Source organism: Petaurus breviceps, unplaced genomic scaffold (genome assembly GCF_028583685.1).
Source record: "Petaurus breviceps papuanus isolate PSGF00001 unplaced genomic scaffold, PetGlider_PUasm1.0 221, whole genome shotgun sequence".
Lineage (NCBI taxonomy): Eukaryota > Metazoa > Chordata > Mammalia > Diprotodontia > Petauridae > Petaurus > Petaurus breviceps.
Genome location: NW_027185877.1, coordinates 7,627,051 through 7,653,372, shown reverse-complemented (window position 1 = coordinate 7,653,372; position 26,322 = coordinate 7,627,051). Strand labels below are relative to the sequence as shown.

Below are 26,322 nucleotides of genomic sequence, written 5' to 3'. Positions count from 1 at the left end.
GCCTGGTTATCTTACAGGTAATATAGTTATATATTAAGGAAAATAACATCATAAACTATAAAACACTATATAAATCTATTACCACATAAAATATCTTTAAATATAACACTAAATAGCTTTCAGATATTTACTTACCAATACTTTTTACCCTAATACTGGGAAAGACTATCAAATAATTCAAGTAAATCTACTCTTTAAAGTAGTTATAGGAATAAATTAGTTCTTTTGACTGCCATGATTCATGTCATTCATTTTACATGAGTACCGTTAAGTTGTACCTATATCAGATTTAAATTAAATACCCTATATTTTTGTGTAAAAAAAAAAAAACCTTTAAATTATTTATTCTAGCACAATTTAAGGCTAGCTTGATTAAAGCAAATGTTTGAAAAGAATTTCCTTTAAAAAGTCAATTTCTTCCTCCATTCTACCTCTCACATTTTAAATGTTTAGTTTTTTTAACCTTCTGAAATTCAGCTTTGTGTAAAGGTATTTAAAATAAAGATACTTTCAGTTGCTAGTTCACTGCCTTATCAGATTGCTTCCTGTTGTTCTATTAAGTGGCATGAAACCAGCAGGCTAAAATGAACAGATCTTGTAGTTTAAGAATATAATTGTTGTAATGGTTAAAAGGCTTATAATTAGCATATTTTACAAATTCTATAAAAACATAAATCTTACAAAAAGACTTAAAAATCAACCAAAAAGAAAAAGCATTTACCATCTGATTCTGAAGTAGCTCGGATGATCAAATAACTGCTAGGCAATGGCTGGGTTATAGATCCAACTGCTTCACCTTTTGGGCCCTTAAAATAGAAGTAAAACAAATTGAGTATAAGAAGATGCTAATCTTGATTTCTTATGGTTTATTAATACTTACGTAAGTAAAGGATGCTAATTTGGGGGTTTATGGCATATAGAAATGCTTTCTATAATTTTAACAGGATTATACAAAAATACAAAATGAACTAGAAAGTGATCTTTTTTATTGGAATTTTTGCTTTCTTAATCAAACCGGTATTGTCAGAGAAATTTTTTCTATTAAAACATCTCTTATAATAGATAAAGCAATTAAAAGAAGCCAAATTTATTCTTCCCAAGTTCATTTCAGCTAGTAAAATGTGAGTTTAACAAAATTCTAATTCCACAGTACTCCAACAATCGTAACAAGATAAAGAACACATACAATTTTAAGAGGTCTTTAAGCATACTCTAATTGTGTTAATTTATTGAGAGAAAAGATAGAAATGCGGTTACAAATTACAGGGGTGAAAAGAGTTAAATTAATATTAAACAGGGTTGAAGGTATAAAGATTCTCTCATTTCATAACAAGTGAAAATTTTCTTTTTAAAAACATATGACAGAAAGCATACTTTGTTGTTTTAGGAAGGGAAAGAAGAAAGCATTTTTATTTGTTAAGAAATAACACACCAAATAATTTCCACACAGGACCATAAAACTCAAGCTGGAAGTGTTCTGAGAAGCTATCTGGTTCACCCTCCTCATTTTACAGATGAGGAGAGGGAGGGAGATACAGGGAGGCTACAAGACTTGTACAGTGTCACATGGGGGTGGTAAGGAAGCATGAGACATGAGGTTTAAACCCTGGTCTTCTGACTCTAGAACGAGTCTTCTTTCCACTCCTCAAGGATGCCTCTCCATAATAAAAAGTATTAATAGTCAAAGATTTTTTAACATCTAATCCTACCAGTTAAAAAAATTCAAATCGTCATTAGATCCTGAACTGAACAGAGACAAAAGGAAATACCAAGTGGGCAAGGTCATTTATCTGGGAAGGAAGTTTAAGGATTAAATGCACAGCAGGGTTTCAATAAAAAAGGCATGATTTTTGCTAGAAGGGATCTAAATGCATTCAGGAAGATAATCAAATCAAAAAAACAAAAGACCTAGAGGATTTCATTCAAGGAACAGGGAGCTTGTGAAGCATATTTAAGTTTAAGAAATAAAAGTGAGGAATTAAAACAAGAAAGATAAGAAAAAAACATTAAGACAACCAATCAACTAACTAATCATCAACTAACCCCACAAAAAACCTGAACATTTTAAAACAGGTCCAAAATAAAAGTATGGGCTAGTTCTGCCTTTATGACCCAAACCACTGACTTTATAATGCTTTAACAGTTAGTTTCAAGTTTTGTAATAGTGTCTAAAAGGCAGAAATTTACCCCTCCTTCCTGCCTCTTTTTCCCTGGCAACCCCATAACAGATATGTATTTGAGAACTTTAGCTGCCTTACCAAAAATGACAAAAGGCAGCCAGTCAATTAGTCAATAAGCATTTAAGTGCCTATCATGTGACAGGCACTGTGTAAGTGGTAGAAAAAAGCCATCAATTATTACAAGTTATTGTAATTACTAAATAGTATTCTAGTTCAAGATCCAATTCAACAAGTATTTATTAAGTGCTTATGTGCTGGGCATTGGGCTAGTCCCTGTGAACAGCCCCTCTTCTTTCCTCCCCCGCCTTTCTTCTAAGGGGCTTACATTCTTCAGGAAGGATATTACACATTTCTAAGTAAATAACAAATAAATACAAACAGGAGGGACACAGTTTAATATCTAGGTAGGAGGCTGGGTAGAGTGCCATGCAGAGGTAGTCAGGAAGAGCTGTTCTTCAGAAGAAACCAGGGATTCTAAAAGGTAAAGGGTAAAAAGGCAGAACAATCCAGACAAAGGGTACTATCCAAGAAAAGACAAAGATGCATAAAGATGGAGTCTAGTATCTAGTAGGCTAGTCTCAGACAGAAGATTCATGAAGAACTCTGAAATAAAACCAGAGAGGTAGATGAAAAGAACTAGGGATTTAATAGCAGGGTGAGGGCTTTGTATTTTTTTCCTCTTACACATTTATGATTTGAGTATAGAAGTGGCATGGCTTGATCTATGTTTTAGGTAATATTATTCTGGCACCTGGGTATAGGATTGGTAAGAAAAAGGCCCAGAGAGACTAATTAGAAGGTTATTACAAGAGTATCAGATAGCAAATGATGAATGGCTGAATTAGGATCAAGACTGTGAGTCTAGAAATGTTTCAAAGGTAAAAAAAGAACAAGACTTGAACAGTGAATGGATATGGGAGGGAAAGAAGATGCTGTATGTAAAAAACCATCAAAGATCATATACAGTTTTTCTTTACATCAGAAACATACAATATATGACTCTCAAAGGTGCAATTTTGTTAGAAAAAACATTCATCTCAAAAGTGAGAACAATATTATAAACTCCACATTCCTAGAAATTTGCTATTGCTATTACACCATGCTAGATAAAAAAAAGGTTACAGAATTTCCATTCTCAGCTGTACTACACCTATCACAAGAGAAGACGACTTGAGTTCCAGCTCCACTGCTTATCATATGTATGACTTTGGCAAGTCATTTCATGTCCATGGTATTTCAGCTTCCAAATTTACGAAATGAGAGGATTAGAGCAGTTGTTTCCTAACTGGAATTCTTCAGTCGACTGGCATGATAAAAGCATATAATAATACAAAGCTGTCTAAATAGAGTTAGCCCCAATTATCCCTAATTATAAGATGACGAGCTCATTTGCTTTAAAGGACCTAAGCCCCTTGTGTTACTAGAAAATTTAACTTCCTTACATGGGCAGTGAAGTAGTTGAGACTGTTCCTGATGGTACTTTTAGTTCAAATGCCAATAATTTTCATAAAAATATTTTGGTAACAAGAGGTAGCAAGGCTGAAAAACAGCCAGTCTTGAAAGTCAATTAAGAAACCCTAGGTTTAAGTCTCATTTCTGATCCACATTGGCCATGTGACCCTGTGTAAATCATCTAAATGCTCAGAGCCCCAGGTGACTTACTGACACTATAAACTGAAGAAGGGTTATATTATTAAAAAATTAGTAGAAAACATTTCCTCATTCAAAGTTCCTTATATCAATAAAATCATAGGCCCAGGACAAAAAAATTTGAATAATGTAAATAAATTCAATTTTTGATCATGTAGTTATTGAATGCCTAATGTTTATAGAATGCCAGGCACCGGTGGGGATGGAAGGGAGAAGAAAGGTAGAGTAGAGAAGTATCCAAAGGCTCTTATCCTTCACTTCACAATCTACTTAAAGCTCATAATCAAAAATAAAATAACAATATTATATAGCAACACACTCACAAACTAATATAGTAAATCTATACACATAAAAGAAAAATTAAAGGAGGGATGTGGAATACATGAAAACAATTTCTGGATGAATTTCAATTTAGACCTTGAGGCAGATTGAAGAAACCATATTGGAAAGCCATGAGGAATATTTCCAATGAGAAAGAATGCATATATAAAAGCAGAGAAACAGGAAATTGGAAGTTATAACAGCAAAATAATCATTAAATATATTTTACATACTGATTTATACTCAGCACTATTCTTGAGAGTTTTAATTCCTACCTTTTATGTAGTTATCAACTTCATTCTTACCTTCACTGCCCAAATGGACTGTTCCAAAGGATGGAAAAGTTTGAAACAAAAGCCATCCTTTTTGGATGGCCGCTCAATAAGTTCACAGGCATTCAGAAGCACTGTTCCCACCCACTGACCATTTTTTTGGGTTTTATAAATCAGCAACACTCCAGGTTTCAACACACACCAAAGCTTGGTCCAACTCTTAAGTGTACCACGAATCTGTGGAAAAACAAATGTAAAATGTAAAAAGCAAATTTGTAGAAAAACAAACTTCTCATTTCATGAAAAACGTTGGATACGAGTTAGAGACAATGTTAACGTTTTAAAATTTAATTCTTGCAATTCAACAACAAGAGCAACAATTCAGTTCTCTAAGTACTCGGCTCCTCAGCAGTGACAGGTATTTAGTGCCCAAGGGTTTATACTCAAGTTAAATTTTAAAACCCGAAGTTAAACTAGAATCTTTCTCTATCCTCATCGGATGTACACGCTCAAGGGTTCAGTACTATGGGAACAGGATTAAATACATTCAATAATAATTATTTTTCCTACCAATTCATAGAAATACTATTTTTTCCTGGCTCAAGGAGGCAACGAACTTGAGTGCAAGGTAATCAAGTTCTTTATAACTCAAAGTAAGAATATGACCTTTGTTTTTTATTTACATTCAATTCTCAATTACCTCTATCCATGTTAATCTACGGTTTACTCCTATTTTCTTCCACAAGTAAGTCAATATAAGGATCTATACTGAGGCAGGAAGCATCTGAGCCAATGTTAGAGGAGTATGTATTTCAGACAGACTGCAAACACATGCAAGAGAAGCTGAGAGAATGGATGAGATGAGGAATATATTAAGTTCTCCAGAGAAGAAAGGGGTTGCATCTCTACTGATGGCAGGAAGACCTAGAGTAAATGACTAGTGAAGAATAAAGGAAATGATTGGTAAATGCAGGTCAAAGTTTAGAGCTAGAAAATTAGAGCCAGAAGAGTTAAGAGGCAAGAGATACATAAGCAGAATGAGAATCCTTGTGGTATATAGGTCAGAGAGCAACAAGCAAAGCTAGGTCAGTAAGACAGGCAATGGTCTACAGCAAATGAAAGGTTTACATTGCGATGCTCTCTGAGCTGAGTGGACAGCTCAATTCTTAATCATCCAAAATAAATCTAATTAAGATCAAGGCTTACTGAAGCTGAAGTAGTCAGTATTCTCTGGGAGAGTTTGGAGGTAGAGTTCTCAGAATCTAATGGGAAAAGTGATAGAAAGGGCTGATTTCTGGGAAATGGATCCTGGGCACCTCAGGGTCTTCCAAGACTCTCCTCAAAGTTAGAACTGGATCTTACTGAACTCTACTCCCACACCCTACATAGAGAGTCCATGACAATCAGAGAAAAGTGATGGAGAAAAAGAATAAAGGGAAAGATCAGAAACAAAGTACTGCTGACTTCTGGATTACAATTTTTAAATTATCTGTGCCTTCTCCTCTGAACGAATGATGATAACTGTATACTGGAAGATCAGGGAATGCATTAGATTTAGAGTCGGGAGAGATACAAGGAAGAAATTTACTAACAATTTTGAGCTACCCAAAAGTGGAATGCCTTGGAAGGAAGGTAGCCTTCTCACTAGGGCATATTCAAGCAATGTACGACCATTTGCTAGGTATATTGTAGAGGGATTTCTCTTTTATGTATTGGTCAGATTAAATGACCTTTGAGGTTCCTTCAAGCTGTATGATCCTGTGATTCTGAGACTTGAGTTCAAATGATGCTTAAGATACTTAATTAGCTCAGTGACCATGGGCAAAGTCACTTAATTTCTCCAGAATCAATTTCTTTATCTATAAAATGGAGAAAATAATCATAGTACCTATCTTCCAAGTTTGTTGTGAAGAACAAATGATCTAGTATTTGCAAAGAACTTTCCAAAACATACAGAACATTATGTTAGCTATTATATTGTTAATTTTTCACCAAATGTTAAATTTAAACCATCCTTTTATAAAAAATGCTGTTCACAAATTCACAAATTTCACATATACCCAAACCACTTTTCAATTAATTCCTATGCATATTTAATTCCTATTGTGTCAAATCATTAAACATTAAGTTTCTTGCTTCCCATTAAGATTAGAATATGGACCCTCTGGAATGCAATTAAAAGCTCTTCTACTAGTAGAAAATAAGCAGTCCAAGAGTTGTTTTCTATACCATCTTATGGGTTTTTTTGATTCTAGAAAATAAACATCAAGCAACATAAAATTCTAGGTTCAGCACAAACTCTGACCTTCAGCCAATCAGCCATAACAATAACTGAAGGGTCTGTGATTGTACTGAGTAATTCTTTTGTGGCTCTCTTCTTTTCTTCTCGATAATTTTTCTTTTGTACCTGTTTTAAATAAAGAATATAAAATAAGTATATGATAATTTTATGAAAATGAGCAAAACTGAAAAAAGACATATATGTAAAATATGGAATGAAAAATTCTCAAACATCTATAATCATTGTATCATAGACCCATGGAACTTTCAGAATTAGAAGAGATTTTTCAACTACCTTTATTTTACAGACAAAATAACTGACTCCCAAAGAGATTAAGTCACTCAAAGCCATATGATTAGAAGAAATCAGAAGTAAAATTAAAAACCTATGTAGGGGCAGCTAGGTGGCACAGTGATTACAGCACTGGCCCTGGAATCAGGAGGACCTGAGTTCATATCCGACCTCAGACACTTGACACACTTAATAGCTATATGACCTTGGGTAAGTTACTTAATCCTAACTGCCTTGCCTTTCCCCCTCCAAAAAAGAAATTCAAAACCTACCCTCCATGAGCCTATAGTTCAGTGCACTATCCTAAGAAAAGCCAATATTGCCTATTAAAAGTAAAAGAACAAAGTAAATACAATCTTGGCATGATTATATTTATTATTTTATTCATTTAACAAATCACCAAGGTTTTACCTTCATAAATAAGTCACTTATTAGGTAATCTGTCAATGAAATATTAACATAATCTTTCAATTCCTTTCCTATTTAATCTTTTGGCTACAATAAATTTACCAAAACAGAAAAAAATTTCCAACAGCAAAGCTCAACAAAATGATCTTTGTAAACCTAAAGAAGTATACCAACAACATGCTATTTTAAAATTTTGCATGCACAGACTGCTTTTAAAAGTCAGCCTACTAGGGGTGGCTAGGTGGCACAGTGAATAGAGCACTGGCCCTGGAGTCAGGAGGACCTGAGTTCAAATCTGGCCTCAGACACCTAACACTTACTAGCCGTGTGACCTTGGGCAAGTCACTTACCCCCAATTGCCCTGCCCTCCCCCCTCCAAAAAGCAAATAAAATAAAATCAGCCTACTCTCATTTATGAGGTCAATTTGTAATAAATTACAGTAGTAGGCTACTGTATAAGAGTGTTAAATGGACTAAACAGAAGGTTTGTAAAAAATTAAATTATTTTTACTACCTTTGTCAAAGTTTTGTCACAACTCTGCTGTTTTACTGAGTTAAGTCTGCAAGTCTACTTTCTACTGAATTTAAATCTACTATACAAAAAGGTGAATACTTAATGTTGAAGGAGATAGCTGTGACCAGTAAGTTTTCAGCAGTTTACTGAAAAAGGATGACGTGGTTAGACCTGTACTTTAAGAAGTGCGCTTTGACAGCTGAATAGAGTCCTTTCCATGATCTTCCCCTCTTTCTAGCTTCCTTATTATCAACGCCACCGCCATTCTCCTAGTTCACCCAAGCTCACAACTTTGATGCCATCCTCAATTCTTCACTCTATTTCTACCAATGTATTGAATCTGTTACCAGTCTTTTTGACTCCTTCTCACAACATCTCTCCCAGAAGACTCTCCTCATTACCTCATACCTGGACTATTGCAAAAGCCTTCTGGCTGTTCTCTTTGTTTCATCTCTCCCCGGTCCAGTAAATTCTACCATAGAAGATTTAAGTCTACCATACATTTTAAGTTACTAATACTTAAAACTGCACCAAAACTTTTAGGACCTCCTAAGTATTAAACTGGATAATATTCCTGTGAACAATAACAAAAAAATTACATTTAAAAATGGTAATGCTCATTACTTAACAATCTTAAAGTATGTATAAATGTGCTATTTCTAAAAAAAAACTTTTCTTTTTTTTTTTTTAAGCAATCGGGGTTAAGTAACTTGCTCAAGGTTACACGGCCAGTTATTATTTCTGGGTGTGGTGCTGAGTATCTGAGCCCGGACTTGATCCAGGTCATCCCGACACTGAGCCGGTGCTCTTACTCCCTGAGCCACCTGGACGCCCCTAAGCAATTGGGGTTAAGTAACTTGCTCAAGGTTACACAGCCAGGTGTTTCTGGGTGGGTGCTAAGTGTCTGAGCCTGGGATTTGATCTCCAGGTCTTCTCAACACTGGAGCCCATGCTCTTACTCACTGTGCTACCTGGCCGCCCCAAAAAAAAAAACTTTTCTTGATTACAAAAAGTATTGTACATTAAAAAATTAAAAGTGGTATGATTGTTGTCTTGACTAAAAGATTTTTCAAGGAAAACTGTACTCTTTTATCTTCCTTTTTTAAAAAGGCACTTAAAAACAGAATTGGGGGAAAACTTCATCTAAAAAATAAAATTCTACTGATATCTTCTGATTTTACATTACCAGCATTTTCCAATATAACTGTCTCTCATCCCTCCTTGCTCTGTGACCTCACTATTTACAACAATGAAAAACAAGAACTTCAACAAAACTAACAAAACCATCAACAAAACAAAATATGATATTATATGCAGTGTTACATACCTACACACCCCCTACCTCTGCAAAAAAAGGCAGAAGGTGCTTCCTCATAGCTTTTTTGTGGGACCAATTTGCAAAGCATTCAGTTTTAATTATGGTGTTTTTGTTGTTCTTTCAGCATTTCATTTTATCGTAGTCAATGTGTACACTTTTCCTGGTCTGCTTTTATCAGTTTATGTTTTTTCATGCTTCTCTGTATTTTAGCATATTCATTGTTTCTTATAGCACAGGAATATTCCATTACAGTCATGTAACACAACTTACTTAACCATTTCCCAATTACTGTACATTTACTTTGCTACTACAAAAGGAGCTGCCACAAATACAGTAGAGCACTGTCCATTGGTAATATAAGGATTTTCTTTTTACCACTCACATTCTTGGGATATGCACCTAGCACTGGGATTTTTAGGTGAAAGGGTATGAACATTTTAGTTACTTTGTTAATTTCAGATTTTTTTTTCAACATGTTTGGACCAAATTCACATAGAGAACACTACACTGTGTCTTTACACAATATTCCCCCTTCTTACTAATCTCAAGACCACCAACCAACCCAGGCTCACAACTTAAGTGTTATCCTCAGCGTTCATCACCACCCATATCCAATCTGTTGTTCAGTCTTGTTGGTTCTACCTTACAATGCCCCTCCTGGGAGCCTCCCCTCATTACCTCCTGCCTTAGATTACGAGAGCCTTCTTGGTGGGCTTTCTGCCTCAAGTCACTCTCTAGTCCAGTCCATCCTCTACAATTGTTTTAATCCCAACTTTAAAAAAGTTTAGTGGTCTTGTGTGTGTGAAGTTCTGTGTGTTAGGAAAGACTGATAGCAAGAAGCCAAGGCTTTTGTTTTTAAGGGGCTTATAATCTAGGAGCAGTAGCTAGGTGGCACAGTGAATAGAGTGCTAGGTCTGGAATCTAGTGGAGAAAACAAGATATCAATAATATCTATAAAAGAGAAACGTTTTAAGAGCAGAAGATACTTTCTTACCCATCAGTTGGGGAATGGTAAACAGGACATGGTACATGAGCACAATGGAATGTTCCTGTATTATAAGGAGTGGTGAAGACAATGGTTTCATAAAAACCTCAAAAATGTGTGAACTAAACCAGAGGGGAGTGAGTAGAATGAAAGGAACAGTTCATACAGCAAAAAATGACACTAAAAATAAAAGACTTTGGAAGAATTAAGAACACTGATAAATCATGCTTTCAGAAGCCTGAGGGGAAAGAATGCTATCCACTTCCTCACAGAGAAGTGACAGGTTAAATATGCAAAATAAGACATTTTTTTCCCATATTTTTGACATGGCCAATATTGGAATTTATTTTGCTTAACTATGCACATTCATTACAAAGGTGTTTTTTTTGGGGGGGTGGAGGGAAGGGCTTTTTTTCCCTTCCTCCTCCAGCAGGGGTAAAGAGTATGATAGAAAATAAGTGCTTGTTTATTGTAAGTAAATGAATGAATAATGCATAAATATATAAATGATAAAATCAAGTAAGATACTATGGAGGAGGTAGTATTTAAACTGAGTCCTGAAGAATTCAACAAGAGAAAATAAGGATAGTGGAAAAATATGGAGAGTATGTACCTTCCAAAAGCAACAGCTGAACAAATACATGGTTAAGGGAAAGTAGGGACTGTGTGCATGGAACTTAAGGGAGCAGTTCAGTTTGATTAGAGTATAAAGTATATAACATGATATAGAATGAGACAAGGGTACAGATCACAGACAGGAAGATCGTAAGCTAGATGATTAAATGACTGAAAATCTGGGAAAATAACATAGAGGTTGGCAGATAACAGCACCAAAGAGGAGTTGAAGGGAGCGTAAATGAAATGCATGCATTTCGAAAGAAGAAATATTGAGAAATGCAGGTAGAGGAATGGCAGTATGAAGCAAGGAATAAACCTATCTCTCCACGTGGCCCTACAGTAAGACAACAGAATGATTTGAGTCCTCCACAATGGAGACTGTGGGAAGAGAATGTGTTTTATTCAGGGGAATTCTTGGTTCCACTAAAACAAGGAATAGTGATTAAGAAATTAGATGATGCAGTGAATAGAGCACCGGCCCTGGAGTAAGGAGGACCTTAGTTCAAATCTGGCCTCAGACACTTAACACAAAAACTAGCCGTGTGACTTTGGGCAAGTCACTTAACCCCAACTTAACCCACTTAACCCCGCCAAAAAAAAAATTATAAAAAAAAGAAATTAGATGATGAAAAGAGTTTATTCAGTCAACAAGAGACCTGAATGTGGATTCCAAAGGATGCAGTGGTTCAAGGAGTGATGGATGCACTGGTTTGAAATGTGCTCTGGGAGAAGTTAGGCTGATAAGAATAAGATCAGGATGCAGAAAGAGGTAGTACCAGGATGCAGTTTACCTCATTCACCTCCCACTCAATTTCCAATGCCTTGCAATGTGGCATCTGATCAACAGCTCTCACCAAGGTCAACAATGAACTCAACTGTTCAATCAAATGATTGCCTTTCCTCAATCCTTATTCACCCTGAGCATTCTGTAGAACACTTTCTCCTAGAAACTTCTTCCTTGGCTTCTCTGACACCAACCCCTCCTACTTGTCCTTTGCAGTATTAAAAGCTATCCCCCAGACTTTGTACTGGGTCACCTTAATTTCTTTCTCTGTATTTTCTGCATTAATGATCTCATCAATCTATTTATTTAGTCCCCTAATCAATCTCCTGTGATCCAGGCTGACCTCATTAACTGTTTGCTGTGGATCTTCATTTGAACTTCATATAAACATATGAAATTCACCACATCCAAAATGGAACTCCCTATGCTCCTTTTGTGAAGTATGAAAAATTCAAGAGACAAGGTTTCTGGGTAGTTAATCATTTTATTCATAATGCTAGCATATTATTAATAAAAGGATGGTCATTGGGTCATCTCTCTTAGACCAAATGGAACCCACAGAACGCTTATATGCCCTTGGAAGAGTGGGTGTTCCTAAAGGTATAAATCAACTCTGACTGGTTAACAATTAATGAGAGAATGAATACGATTATCAGAGGTGGACCTATCCTCATGAAGGTCTGGGAAACATGATTCTGATCACTCAGTTTTGGTCAAAGAAAATTCGTATCACCTGTCTGACAAAAGGGAGACTCCACTTTTCCCCAGACCTGCCTGAGTAAAACACAATGGGCTGGAATCCATCAGTTCACCTAACTTTACCTTCTAAACAGATCTGAGTTCTCCCTCTTGATATCAGTCCTGCACTTCAAAAGGCTACCTGAGTAACCTACAAGGGCTGATTTCTGAATGAGGAAGTAGAAAAGGGAGAAAACCTTGGTCCTAATTCAATAACTAGTAATTAAATACAAGAGAGAAATTATCATTTCTATCACCTCCAAACTTATCATTTCTATTGAGAAGATTCAATCATCAGGATTTGCAATCATAGTTTCAAAGTTGTTTTTCTATTTCCTGTTTTTGTGGGAGAAAGTTTTAGGAGATAGAGCAGGACTTTGGCAAAATGAGGAGAAGGAAACTGTGTAGGAGACTTGTAGTTTGAACCACTTAAGTAGGTCAGAGGATGATTGTGAGGAAGAGAAATTTGGCATTGTTTTGGAGCAATTGAGGAAAAATATGAAGAACAATCTTCCCATCCAGACTGGTCCAGATTCTACTTCTTGGCTGAAAGAGAAGCAGGACAATTTAGGAAGCTACAGGAGACAACCCAATAAGAGTCTGAGGAAAAAGAGAAGGGTAAAGTAGCTGGTGATTCCTTGACCATGAGCTGAAGCAGTCATTTGTCAATCTGACAAGAGCAGACACATCTGTTGTCTTTCCTGGGCATGTATTCAAGCCAGAGAACTTTCCAACACTTAACAAAATGGGTGATAAATACCCAGTTTGGTTGGGTATTGATGCCAGAAGGATATTAAAAAGTACTGTCAACAATTATAAAGTCTTAGGTAAGAAGGTGAAGTTCATAGTAAAACAAGTTGTGTTTTTCTCATTGTGACTTTGAAGGAAAGGGATGCAGAGGATAAGAAAGTGGTGACTGAGAAGAGGATTTGTATTTCTAGACCACAGCTTACAATATGGGGATGACAAGGAGCAGCTAGGTGGCACAGTGAATAGAGCACAGGCCCTGGAGTCAGGAGGACCTGAGTTCAAATCCGGCCTGAGACACTTAACACACATACAAAAAACTAGCCGTGTGACCTTGGGCAAGTCACTTAACCCCAACTGCCCTCCCAAAAAAAGGGCAAAAAAAATATGAAGATGACAAATTCGAATACATAGAGTATACCTAATGAAAGCTGATAAGAATACATTTGCCGGGTGTCTTGTAATCGAAAGGGTTTTGATGGCATCTCTTGTCATATTGGGGACAGACTTAAAATGCAGATTGAAGTATGCATTTTTGCACACGGTCAAGATGGATTTGTTTTGTTGGATTTTGCATACATGTTATGAGGGTTTTCATTTCTTTTTAATTGTTCAGTGGGGAAGGGAGACACACGAGGAATGAGAGAGATAGATAATAAATGCTTACGTAATGAGGCTTGGAGCATGCCCTGAACACTTGAGATGGAGGCATCTTGCATTTTCCTAGCAGGTGGGTAAGAGTAGTTTCCTTTAACTGGCTGCATAACTCAATAAATTATGTCTTTAAAACTGGTCATACTGGATTGTCTCTCTCTGTCTCTCTCTCAGTTCACTTAACAGTGCAAGCTCCATAAACTGTACTGGAAAGGTGAATATTTACACACATACACACACACAGACACACACACACACACAGAGCATCTGTCATATCTGTCATACTCAGTTTCAGGTGCAGGTGGTGTTTCCTACCCTGGCCAGACCAAGGAGTTATTTACTTCCAAACATTCTGCAATCTAGCTTCCTACCTCACCATTCAACTAAAACTAGCCTCTCTAAAGTTAGCATTGATCTCAATTCCCAAGTCTACTGAGTGCCTTTTCTCAAACCTGATCTTTCTTGTCTTCACTGTAGTTTTCAATACAGTTGATTACCTCCTTCTGGATATGCTCTCTTTTCTGGGTTTTTGTGATACTGCTTTCTCTGGTTCGCCTCCTCTCTGACCACTTCTCATTACCCTCTGTAGGATTTTCATGCAAGTCAAATTCACTAAGCACAAGTATGCCCTAAGCCTCTGTGCTATAGTCTCTTCCTTTTTCCTTCTATACTATCTTGCTTGGTGATTAGCACTCATGGCTTCACCTATCTTCTCTATGCAGATGATTCTCAGAGCTATAAATCCAGCCCTCATCTCTCTCTTGAGCTCCAATCTCACATCAACAATTGCCTGTTAAGATGCCTCAAACTGGATTCCCATAGGCAGCTTAGAAAGGTCTTTTTGATAATTTTGTTAGACAATAAAAAGTTTGTTAGACAATAAAACAAAATTATGCTAAAAGTTGGCTCACCTTAAGAGATTCCTTTTTGGTGAGCTTGCTTGAAGATGAAATGTCCTTCTCTGAGCCATTATAAAGTTTAGATTCGGACTGTAATTACAAGAAAATGAACAGAAGAGTAAGACTCATTGAAATCTCTCTATCCAGAGCTCTGTGATCATACAGACACTTACCGTAAAATAAATAATTGCTAAATACAGTAACAAAACTATTCCCATTTAATGCAATGATACACAAAGTACACATGGAAGAAAAAATTCTTATTTTTTTGTACAACATGTGTTTTTAAACAATTATTCATAACATACTGCAAGCAAGTAGTCTCATTTGATAAGTTATGAAAGTAAACAACACATTTTGTGGATTTTCTGTATTCACTTTGTATTTTTTGTATTTTGTATTTTATATTTCTGTATTCACTTTCCAAATGAAGAGAAATGTAATAAATTCGAGCATTTCAAGGAATAAAAGCAATCCTGACAAGCTGTTAAGCTGTCAGAGTAACTCTATAACTCTTAAAACTCATTAGTTACACCAACATTTATAAAGATAAGGTTGAACAAAATGTTCATGTTGCTTTGCTTTTTAAATCTGTTTCCATGGAGTCACTATGGAGTGTCCCAAAGGCACTGACACCCAATTCAGCTTGTCCACAAGAACCATAGTACTTAAAAAACAACTTGCCAAACATTCAACTCTTTCCACTTCTTTAATGTACCCTTGAGCTTCATTAGAAAGAGGAAAAGTAGAGAGTTCCTACTAAAACCTCGCTCCAACTAGCTGTATTGGGCCTTTCTTTGTATCCTCACAGCTTGGCACAGTGTCTAACCATGCAGCTGGTGATATCTAGATGATATCAATCGATCAGCCAATCAAAATATGTTTTACGTATGTCAAAGTTTAAAAACTAGCAATAACAAATCTGTTACCTGTTACCTAAAAGGAGACAGTACTAATTAATGCTTAGAAATCATTCACATAGCTCCAAAGGAAGGTATACTTGAATGTTACTATAGTACATTTAGAAAGAGAAGTCAAAACTACTTATACTTCAGATCTACTCAGTATGTGGGTCAGACTCAAATAAAATCTACATATGTAGATTAGGAAATTGACCTTTGCTACACACAATTCTAAATGATGATGAGGAGGACAGCTAACATTTGTATAGCACTTATTAGGTGCTGCCAGTCACTGTACAAGTGCTTTACAATTATTATCCTATTTGATCCTCACAACAACCCTGGGATGTAGGTGCTATTATTATCCACATTTTACAGATGAAGAAACTGAAGCAGACAGAAATTAAGTGGCTTATCCAGAGTTACACAGCTAAATAACTATCTGAAGCCAGAGGCTTGGGTTTCAATGATTTTCATGACATTCCAGCATCTTTCAGATATTGCTAATTAGTTCTGGTAGATAAGAACTAGCAAACTGGAGGACTGTCACATGACAGTTAATGACAACACAATAGTAACATGCTTCCCACACTCCCCCAATCCTTGATTGGTTCTGAAGAAAGAAAAAAAAAGTTATTGAGTACTAAGATTTTCTATAGTACTTATTCACTGACCTGATATCACTGAGAAATGACATGTTCCACAAAACAAAACTCAAAACTTTTTTGTCTTAATCATTTAAGCACTGAAATAAAAGCTAAATTTTTAATGGAAAGTCTTCTAAAGTAAATTACATACAACTCTACCTTTTAAAAACAAAGATACAGAACAATTCAACATAAGAATTTAATCAATTGGGGTGGCCAGGTAGCACAGCGAGTAAGAGCACCGGCTCCAGTGTCGGGATGACCTGGGGATCGAATCCTGGTTCAGACACTTAGCACCCAACCAGAAACACCTGGCCATGTAACCTTGAGAAAGTTACTTAACCCCGATTGCTTAAAAAATAAATAAAATAAAATACACTTAAAAAAAAAAAGAATTTAATAAAATTTTTTTACTATTAAGATAACCATTGTGATAAATTATTGAACTATAATGGATTATAATATTGTGACATACGGTATTGATTTCAGCTGTTTCTCCTTATATGAAATTATTTTGGATTGTTATGCTTTTATAAGACTTTTATATTATATTATATTTCTTATATAAGACTTTTATATTAAAAGTTGGTGTTGTTTAGCCGTGTGACCTTGGGCAAGTCACTTAACCCCAATTGCCCTCCCCCAAAAAAGGCAAAAAAAAAACAAAACTGGTGTTGTTGAGTTGTTTCAGTCACATCCGACTCTCTGTGACACCATTGGGGGTTTCTTGGCAAAGATACTGAAGTGGTTTGCTATCTCCTCCTCTAGCTCATTTTACAGATAGGAACTGAAGCAAACAGGATTAAGTGACTTGCCCCTGGTTAGGCTAGATTTGAACTCTGGTTTCTCTATCCACTGTATGAGATATATATATATATATATATATATATATATATATATATATATATATATATAGTTGTATGAGAATAATGTCAGGTACATGAGCCAAGAATTACAACAAAAAGCAAAGGAAAATACAAGATGTCCTAAAAGCCTTCACTTTAAACTATGCTAAGACTTTTGGGACATCCTCCATGTGGACAGAACTTTTAAGGCATATTGAAGGCAAAATAAAGATCAAGGTAGGGATGGGACCACTCCTTGGAGCATATGAAAAGACAAAAATGGACAACACAGAGAAGGTACAACTATTCAATTCTTATTTGTTTCTAGCTTTTCTACCAAAAAAAATTATATTCAAATTGTAAACTATATAAAACAAAAAATAATAAGGAATTGAAGATGAAGATAAGTGAAGAGACAGTAAGAACTACAGGCTACCCTAAAAGAGTTCATGTCACCAAATCCTAACAAACTATATCCCAAGGTATTAACAGAACAAGTACATATGACTGGCTCAGTAACTAGCATGAACTTTGAGAAATAATGGAGAATAAGATAAGATATAATTGGATCATCAGTTCTTTCTCTGGAGGTAGTTGGCATTATCTTGGATCATTGTCTTGATTAGAGTAATTACGTCTTTCGTCTTTCGAAGTTGATAATCTTTCAAATACTACTGTTACATTTCACAATATTCTCCTGGTTCAGCTCACTTTATTTGTGACAGTTCATATTAGTCTTCCTAGGTTTCTAAAACAATCCTGCTTGACATTTCTCCTTCACAGTGTATCAATTCACATAGGTCTTCCTAGATTTGTTTTTTGCTTTTTGGAGGGCAATTGGGGTTGGGTGACTTGCCCAAGGTCACATGGCTAGTTTTTTGTGTCAAGTGTCTGAGGCCGGATTTGAGCTCAGGTCCTCCTGACTCCAGGGCCAGTGCTCTACTCACTGAGCCACCTAGCTGCCCCTTTCCTAGATTTTTTGGAAACCATGCTGTTCATTTCTTTTTTTTTTCTTTTTATTAAATTGTTTATTTCTAGTTCCCAACATTCACTTCCATAAATTTTAAATTTTCTCCTCCTCCTTTCTCCTTCTCCCCAAGACGAAATGCAATCTGATATGGGATCTACAGATACATTTCTATTAAACACATTTTCACATTAGAAATGTTGCATAGAAGAATTATAACAAATGAGAAAAACCAAGAGAAAGAAAAAAAAACAATTAAAAAAAAGATATAATTGGAGACACATACATGAGTTCTTGATTTTCAAAAATGGAAATATGAAATTATAAAACAATCAACTAAGTAGTCTAACTTGAATTTAATTCTGGAATTGCTAAAGGAATGGTTTATGAACATCTAGACCAGGGCTTCTTAAACTTTTTCCACTCATGACCCCTTCAGAACTTCTTCAGCTGTGGGGTATGACCCCATATGGTTGTGGCAAGCACTACTTCATCAACAGCAGGTTATACCAGACAAATTTAATTTTTTTTTCTAACTGCATTACTACAGTGGAAAATCAGGGGAATGCCACAAACACTGTATACCCTGACTTTCATAACCACCCTGACAAAATGTCTAAGGCAAGATGAAGGTTTTTTAGCTGGATTTTTAAAGAAAACTGAGGTAGCTAACAAAAAGATCTCAACAGAAATAAATTCTACAAGTGAGTTAAAAATCACTTTCTCAAGCATAAGACAGGAGGGAAGTAACTAGTCAGCAGTCCATCTGGAAAAGACCTAGGGATTTTGGTGAACTACAAACTCAAAAAGGTTGAACAGGGTATACAACACGACAGTTTAAAAAAAACGACCCAGGCTGCCTTAATAGAAGAATGGCAGTCAGAAAAAAGGGAAATAATAGTCCTGCTAAGGGAGAGATTTTGCCCTGGTCCATCCATGCTTATATTTTTTATCTCCAGTTCTATGTGGCATGGTTTAGGAAGGCACTAAAGCAAGTCAATGGACAATAAACATTTATTAAGCACCTAGTTTGTGCCAGGCACAAACACTGGGGATAAAAGGTAAAAAGGCAGTTTTTGCCTTCAAGGAACTTACAATCTAATGGTGAAGGTGAATTTCATACAAAAAGAAGCTGAAAAGCAATGGGAGGGGGGAAGAACAGTGAAGAGGGGAATACCCAGCATAGAGGGCATAATGAAATCCTGCAGCTGAGATGGAAAATAATGAAATGACTGTGCTGGGCACCCTCCTTAAATTATAAAAAAAATCAGGGAGAATTTCTCTGATGTTCACCCTCTACCTTCAATGATCAAAAGGAAGAGGCCACAAGAGCAGTATGAGGTGGAGGTGTGAGTTTCAACTGATTTAATCTTGCAGGATGATGAGTTTCTGGAGAACATGAAGTCTAGGAGAGCATCCAGATGGTAGCTGGAACAGTAAGGGTTTTTATAAACCATGACAAACAAATACTGACTAAAGGAAAAGGAATCTAGCTTGCAGCTAAGACATGACAGTTATCTTTAAGTACATGAAGGTCCATCAAAGAACAAAGATTAGACTTGTCCTGGTTTGTCAGAGAGGTAAAGGTTTGAAGAAACTGGTGGAAGTTGCAGAGATGAGATTATGTCAGAAAAAGGCTTCCTAACAATTAGAACTATTCAAAAAGTAAAATGTACTGCTGCTTCAGGAGACTACATCCTCTTCATATGATCTGGAATGATGTAATGGACATTTGGGAAAGATATTATGGTATGATTCTTTTTTAATGTCACAAACCAAATCGTGCCAATTGATACATATCTATATTAATACCAGATGGCTACTGACATAGATATTACTGCTGTCATCTTGAATATGCAAAATAATTATATCATAACAATACTATTAGGGACAACAGAAAACTTACCTTGCTTTTTGACATAGAATGTGATGTCTCTTCTCTATTTTGAGACAGATCATCCTTTCCTCTTTCAAAACCTTAAAAAGAAAATTTTTGTTATTATTATTATTATATTGACTTATTTTTATGAGTTTTTTTCATCTTTATTTTTAGTCCAGATTAACTCTGTAACTTATACTTTTTTTTTTTTAAAGCAATTGGGGTTAAGTTAACTTGCTCAAGGTTACACGGCCAGGTCTTTCTGGGTGGGTGCTAAGTGTCTGAGCCCGGATTCAATCCCCAGGTCATCCCGACACTGGGGCCTATGCTCTTACTTGCTGTGCTACCTGGCTGCCCCTGTAACTATACTCTTAAGGAGCTACCAGAAGCACAAAGAATTTAAGCTACCTGACCATGGTCATACGTGTGTCAGAAACAGGACCTGAACTAAGGCTTCCTGACTTTAGCACCAGACCTCTCTCTTTACTGCACCATGCTGCTTCTCATGCTTTGAGTAAATTCACATGACAAGGCTTTCAGTACATTTAGATAAGTATTTGTATATTTTTTAAAATGAGCAATCTTCATAAAATCATTTAATATACAGTAAATAAAAAGTCATTGCCTAAGAAAACAATTACCAAGTTCTATCTAATCTACTTACTCAGTGCCATACCAATCAAATTATCAAAAATTATTTTATAGAACTAGAAAAAATAATAACAAAACTCTTCTGTAAGAACAAAAGTTCAAGGATATCAAGGGAATCAATGAAAAAAAATGTGAAAGAAAGGTAGTCTAGCCATATCAGATCTCAAATTATATTATAAAGCAGTAATCATCAAAACAATCTGGTACTGGCTAAAGAAACAGAGTGGTGGATCAGTGGAATAGATTAGGTGCAAATTACTATAAGAAATGACCACAGTAGTGTAATATATGATAAATCCAAAGATCCAAGTTTTTGGAACAAAAACTCATTATTTGACAGAAACTGCTGGGAAAACTAGAAAACAATATGGCAGAAACTAGGTATAGACCAACATTTCACATAGTATATCAAGATCAGGCCAAAATGGGTACATGAGTTACATATAAAGGGTGATACCATAAGCAAATTAAGAGAGCACAGGAATCTGTCAGATTATGGATAAAGGAAGAATTTAGGACCCAAGAAGATATAGAGAGCATTACAATATCTAAAATAATTTTGGTTATATAAAATTTAAAAGTTTTGCAAAAACAAAACCAATGCAACCAAAATTACAAGGAAAGCAGGAAACTGCAGAAGAAATTTTGCAATAATTATCTCTGATAAAGGTCTCATTTCTCAAATATATAGAAAACTGAGTCAAATTTACAAAAATTTAAGTCATTAGGGGCAGCTACGTGGCGCAGTTAATAGAGCACCAGCCCTGGGAGTCAGGACCTGAGTTCAAATGCAGCCTCAGACACTTGACACTAGCCATGTGACTTTGGCAAGTCACTCAACCCCAACTGCCCTCCAAAAAGCAAAATAAATAAATATATAAATGAAAATTAAAATATGTGTGTATACATATATATATATATATATATATATGTCATTCCCTAATTGATAAATGGTCAAAGGATATAAAGAAATCAAAGCTATCTATAGTCATATTAAAAAATGCTCTAAATCACCACTGATCAAAGAAATGCAAATTAAAACAACTCTAGGTACTACCTCACACCTAAGAGTGGCTAATATGACAAAAAAGGAAAATGCTGATGTTGGAGGGGATATGGGGAAACTGGGACACTAATGCATTATTGGTGGAGCTGTGAACTAATCTCCAACCATTCTGGAAAGCAATTTGGAACTATGTTCAAAGGGTCCAAACTCCATATCCTTTGATCCAGCAATACCACTTCTAGGTCTACATCCCAAAAACAAACAAAAAAAAAAAAAAAGGCAAAAGGACCTATCTGTACAAAAAGATTTATAATGGCTCTTTTTGTGATGGCTAAGAATTGTAAATCAATGGAATGCCCATCAATTGGGGAATGGTTGAAAAAGCTGTGGTATCTGATTGTCATGGAAAATTATTGTGCTATAAGAAATGACAAGCAGGATGATTTCAGAAAAACCTGGAAAGACTTACATGAACTGATGCACAGTGAAGTAAACAGAACCAGGAGAACATTGTACACAGTAACAGCAATATTTTGTTCGATGAAGAAGTGTGAATGACTTAGCTATAATCAGCAATACAATGATCTAAGTCAATCCCAAAGGACTAATGATGAAACATACTATCCAACTCCAGAGAAAAGAACTGATATTGATTGGGGTGGCTAGGTGGAGCAGTGAATACAGCACCGGCCCTGGAGTCAGAGTACCTGAGTTCAAATCCGGCCTGAGACACTTAACACACAAAAAAACTAGTCGTGTGACCTTGGGCAAGTCACTTAGCCCCAAATGCCCTCCAAAAAGCAAAAAAAAAAAAAAAAAACGAATTGATATTGATTGAATATAGACTATGCTATTTTCACATTCTTTAATTTTTTTCTTTTATTCGAGTCTTCTTGTACAAAACAACTAAAAAAGGAAATCTTTTTCATAATTGCACACATATAACCTATATCTGATTGCTTACCATCTTAGGGAGGAGGGAAGGAAGGGAAAGGATATAATTTGGAACTCAAAACTTTAAAGAAAAACGTTAAAAAATGAGAAGAAAAAAAGTCAATTACAAAATACTCTTCCCAACAAATGAAAAGAACCTCAACCATTTACCAACATCATTTATTAAGATACAATCCAATATATTCCAAAGCATGCATGAATTTATCAATATGGATACTCCCTCAAACGATTGCAAGTCATCCATGGCTACCTATCCTGATTTATTTTATTTACAGTTTTGTTTATGTCCACTGAGGCTCAAAATGTCCAAAAAGTGAGAGAATGCTTCAGGTTCAGTAGTAGATCACTAAAGACCAAAGCATCCATGAAAGCCTTGGGATTTTGTTGTTGTTGCTTAAAGATTTAAAGATTACCGGTCTAAAAAGAACAAATTCTACAATTAGAGCGGAGACCCTCAGGGAATTTTTCATGTCTGGTCTGGAATTCATTATATTCATACAACTTTCTCAACTTGTGATATGTCACATACAACCAAGTTTGTTAACACAACATATAAGAACAGTACAACTGCATCCTGGGCCATCTCCAGTCATCCTGATGAATATCTAGACTGGATTCAGATGGCAAGGGAAGAGAAAGTGAGGCTGGCAACTATGCACAGCCCTATCTCCCTCAAATCCAATTCAAATGCAAGTCATGTCATCTTCTTCCTGATGTCATGATCCTCTTTGAGAATGAAGGATAAACCACAACCTATGAATAGTCTGAGCTGCCCCAAGAGGGACCCAGCTGGCTAGTTCCAGTTGGGCAACTTCGTTTATTTTCTCCTCTCCCCACATGGGGTGTCATGCCCTTACCCGATGGTGCTTTGCCCAATGGAAGACAAATTTTTATGGCTAAAGCCTACCTAATTATCTTGGGGTTTATTGACTGGCTAGATTTTTTTCTTACAGACCACACCTTAAACCCAATTCACTTTGGTTCTCATTAATCAAACTATAACGTGTCCCTGCCCCCCCTGGCTTAGAGTGAATGTAAATAGTAATTGTTTCTCTTTTGGCAAGCATAAGACTAGTGTAAAATTTAATATAATTAAGTACTAAAATGTGAACTGACATTAAGTACTATGGATGGGCAGGTAGAATTATGAAAGATAAATATTCCAGTTTAGGAAAAAATTTCAGAGCGATACCAATAGACAAGTATATTTAAATATATCCTGCTTTTAATTTACTTGCACATGCAAACTTTACACTAAAGTGAGCTAGTGTGACATCAAGATGAAACACAGGCAACAGATGGCAACAGACTTTTTGGAACCCAAGAAGTTATCTTTCTAACAAGAAGTATATTTCCTATCAGATCTCCAACTTCCTGCCTAATAAGACCAAGATGCTATAAATCAGACTCCATGTCCATAAAAGCAAATGTTTTCTTCTCCACAGATCCCAACTATTCCTCTAGACCTCTCAATTATCATTTGTGGTGGCACCACTCTTATTGCTACCCTGAGTCAAAACCATGGAATCATCTTCAATTCTTCATCTCCTACATTCAGTCAATTTCTAAATACTTGAATCCTCAGAACACGTGACCCCTGTGACTAGCTTTTTCATGTGAATTGTTGATCTGGAGTCAGGGCCGTGGTTGAGAGAGAATCACCAATGGAAATTCTAACCTTGATCATTAAGAGAAAACGATGAGAGCATTGTGGTAATCTGTTAGGTAAGTAGCAAACTATACAGTGCCAATAAAAATAGGTAAACATCATTTTTGTTTATAAAAATGACAAAGAAAAAACTCAACAAAATTTGGGAGGACTATGTAAGGTAGTAAAACCATAGCTCTTTATGTGAAGCACTCAGTCACACACCTAATTCAAATGTAGCATAGTAGCGATCATCTTGATCATTAAATGTAGAGGTCTGATGACTTTCTGGTAAATATCACTGGACTAAAGTCATCTGTGTTTATAATTTGTTCTTCAAGTAGGGAAGATACCTAATTACAAAAATTTTTTTGAAAAAGGTAATAAGACTCTTCTTATATATTATTATATATATTATTGATAAGCTTCTACACATTAAGTAAAATATTAAACAAGAAGATACACTTCCTGAAGATATTCATCCATGTCCTGCTACAGTGATGTCAGACTCAAATAGAAACAGGAAGCACTAATCCATATATAAACTTCTCTGCCTGCCACATACTGACTTAGTCTTAAAATGTAATGTTATCTATGTTTTATTGTATTTTTACTTATTTTGTTACGGATCTCCCAGTCACATTTTAATCTGGTTTGGGAGTTGGCAGCATGACCCATGGGTTATGTTTTCTGTTCTAGAGAACGTTGTGCACCAAGTCCAGGTACCATAGGGATTTTCAGAAGCTAAGGAGGTTCTGCAGATACTCCTCTTTTAAATATGACATTATGCTAACTGTGCTAATTCCTGGATCACTATAGGACTTTCTTAGTGGGACTGACAATCCCTGAAGAGACTAGTCTAGCAATACACAAAAGATAAAAAGCAAGTCAATATAGATCACATAAAGGGGCGGCCAGGTGGCTCAGCGAGTAAGAGCACCGGCCCCAGTGTCAGGAGGAGCTGGGGATCAAATCCAGGCTCAGATACTCAGCACCATACCCAGAAATAACTGGCCATGTAACCTTGAGCAAGTTACTTAACCCCAATTGCTTAAAAAATATATATATATATATATAGATCACATATTGCCCACAGTATGATAAATGGATGAAAAACCCACTGAATTAATCCATGAGTGTAAATATCTTGGTCAAGTATTTCAGATGGACAACCTGCAACCCAGAACCCAAAGATGATTTAGAGTCCACTTTTTTGAAAATACAATCCCAAACTACTTGAGTGGTAATAGCACATATTTTCTTTAATACCAATATTCTCCCTGTAGTGCTCCATTTGCTGCATATCATGGAATATTACTAAATCATCAGAATCAAAATTTGGGGGGAACCTAAAAAGCAACAAAAAAGCAGTGAAACATAATGAAGACTGAAGCATACTACCAATAATGACCTTTGCAAGAGGAGTGATATAAAAGTATCAAGGTCAAGTATGAACAGAAAAGGAAGCCAAGAAAGTCAGCACTAGCAGATCAACAGACTAGATGCTATACTGGCATCCTTAAATTTTTTTCTAAAGAAAGAAGGCAGCTTTCAGAGTACGAGGTAGATCCTCCATGAGAAACATGGGAGGACCTGAACAAGACTCACACAAAAGTAGACAGCAACAGACTATAATCTAAACCGAATAAGGGAATACACACATCAGTGAGATCACAGATTTCTTAAAGTATACTACAAGATATGCAAGTTCTTATCATTCTCTTGCACTTCTAATTAGAAATGGATACAATACAAATCCTCATATTTTTGTGTTTTATACACACACAAAGAATCAGGTTTATTCATTCACTAAAAAAATTTAGCATATGTGAGCTTAATAACTTAAGAACTCTCTTTATTCATGACATTTTCCTTTGGTAGATCCTGATCAAAAAGTGCATAAAGCTGAGAGGAGCAGGCAACACAAAGGAAAACAAAGGTAGTTTCCAAAAAGACCCCTCTACTAGGAGGAATCTAGTAAGATGAAACTTCAAAAGGACAAATGTAAAAGTTTATACTTGGGTTTAAAAATCAAATTTGTGAGTACAGGGTAAGACTGGAAAGGAAGGGTTAAACAGTTAGAAAAAATATCAGGGAACTTTAGTGGATCACAAGTTTAATCTAGGTCCACAGTGTTGAAGTGCAGTCCAAAAACACTAATGT

General features: G+C 35.8%; 1 protein-coding gene across 7 annotated transcripts in view; it reads right to left on the bottom strand.

Moving 5' to 3' along the window:
- OSBPL8 (oxysterol binding protein like 8) overlaps positions 1-26,322 on the bottom strand; it is a 206,571-nt gene that overhangs the window by 45,824 nt on the left and 134,425 nt on the right. For all 7 annotated transcript variants that reach the window (XM_069094816.1, XM_069094813.1, XM_069094814.1 and 4 more), the window contains 5 exons: positions 19,928-19,998; positions 14,673-14,750; positions 6,729-6,830; positions 4,457-4,660; positions 722-806 (listed from right to left, as the gene is read on the bottom strand). In XM_069094816.1, coding sequence (XP_068950917.1) covers positions 722-806; positions 4,457-4,660; positions 6,729-6,830; positions 14,673-14,750; positions 19,928-19,998 — 540 coding nt within the window. The remainder of the gene's footprint in view (positions 1-721; positions 807-4,456; positions 4,661-6,728; positions 6,831-14,672; positions 14,751-19,927; positions 19,999-26,322) is intronic.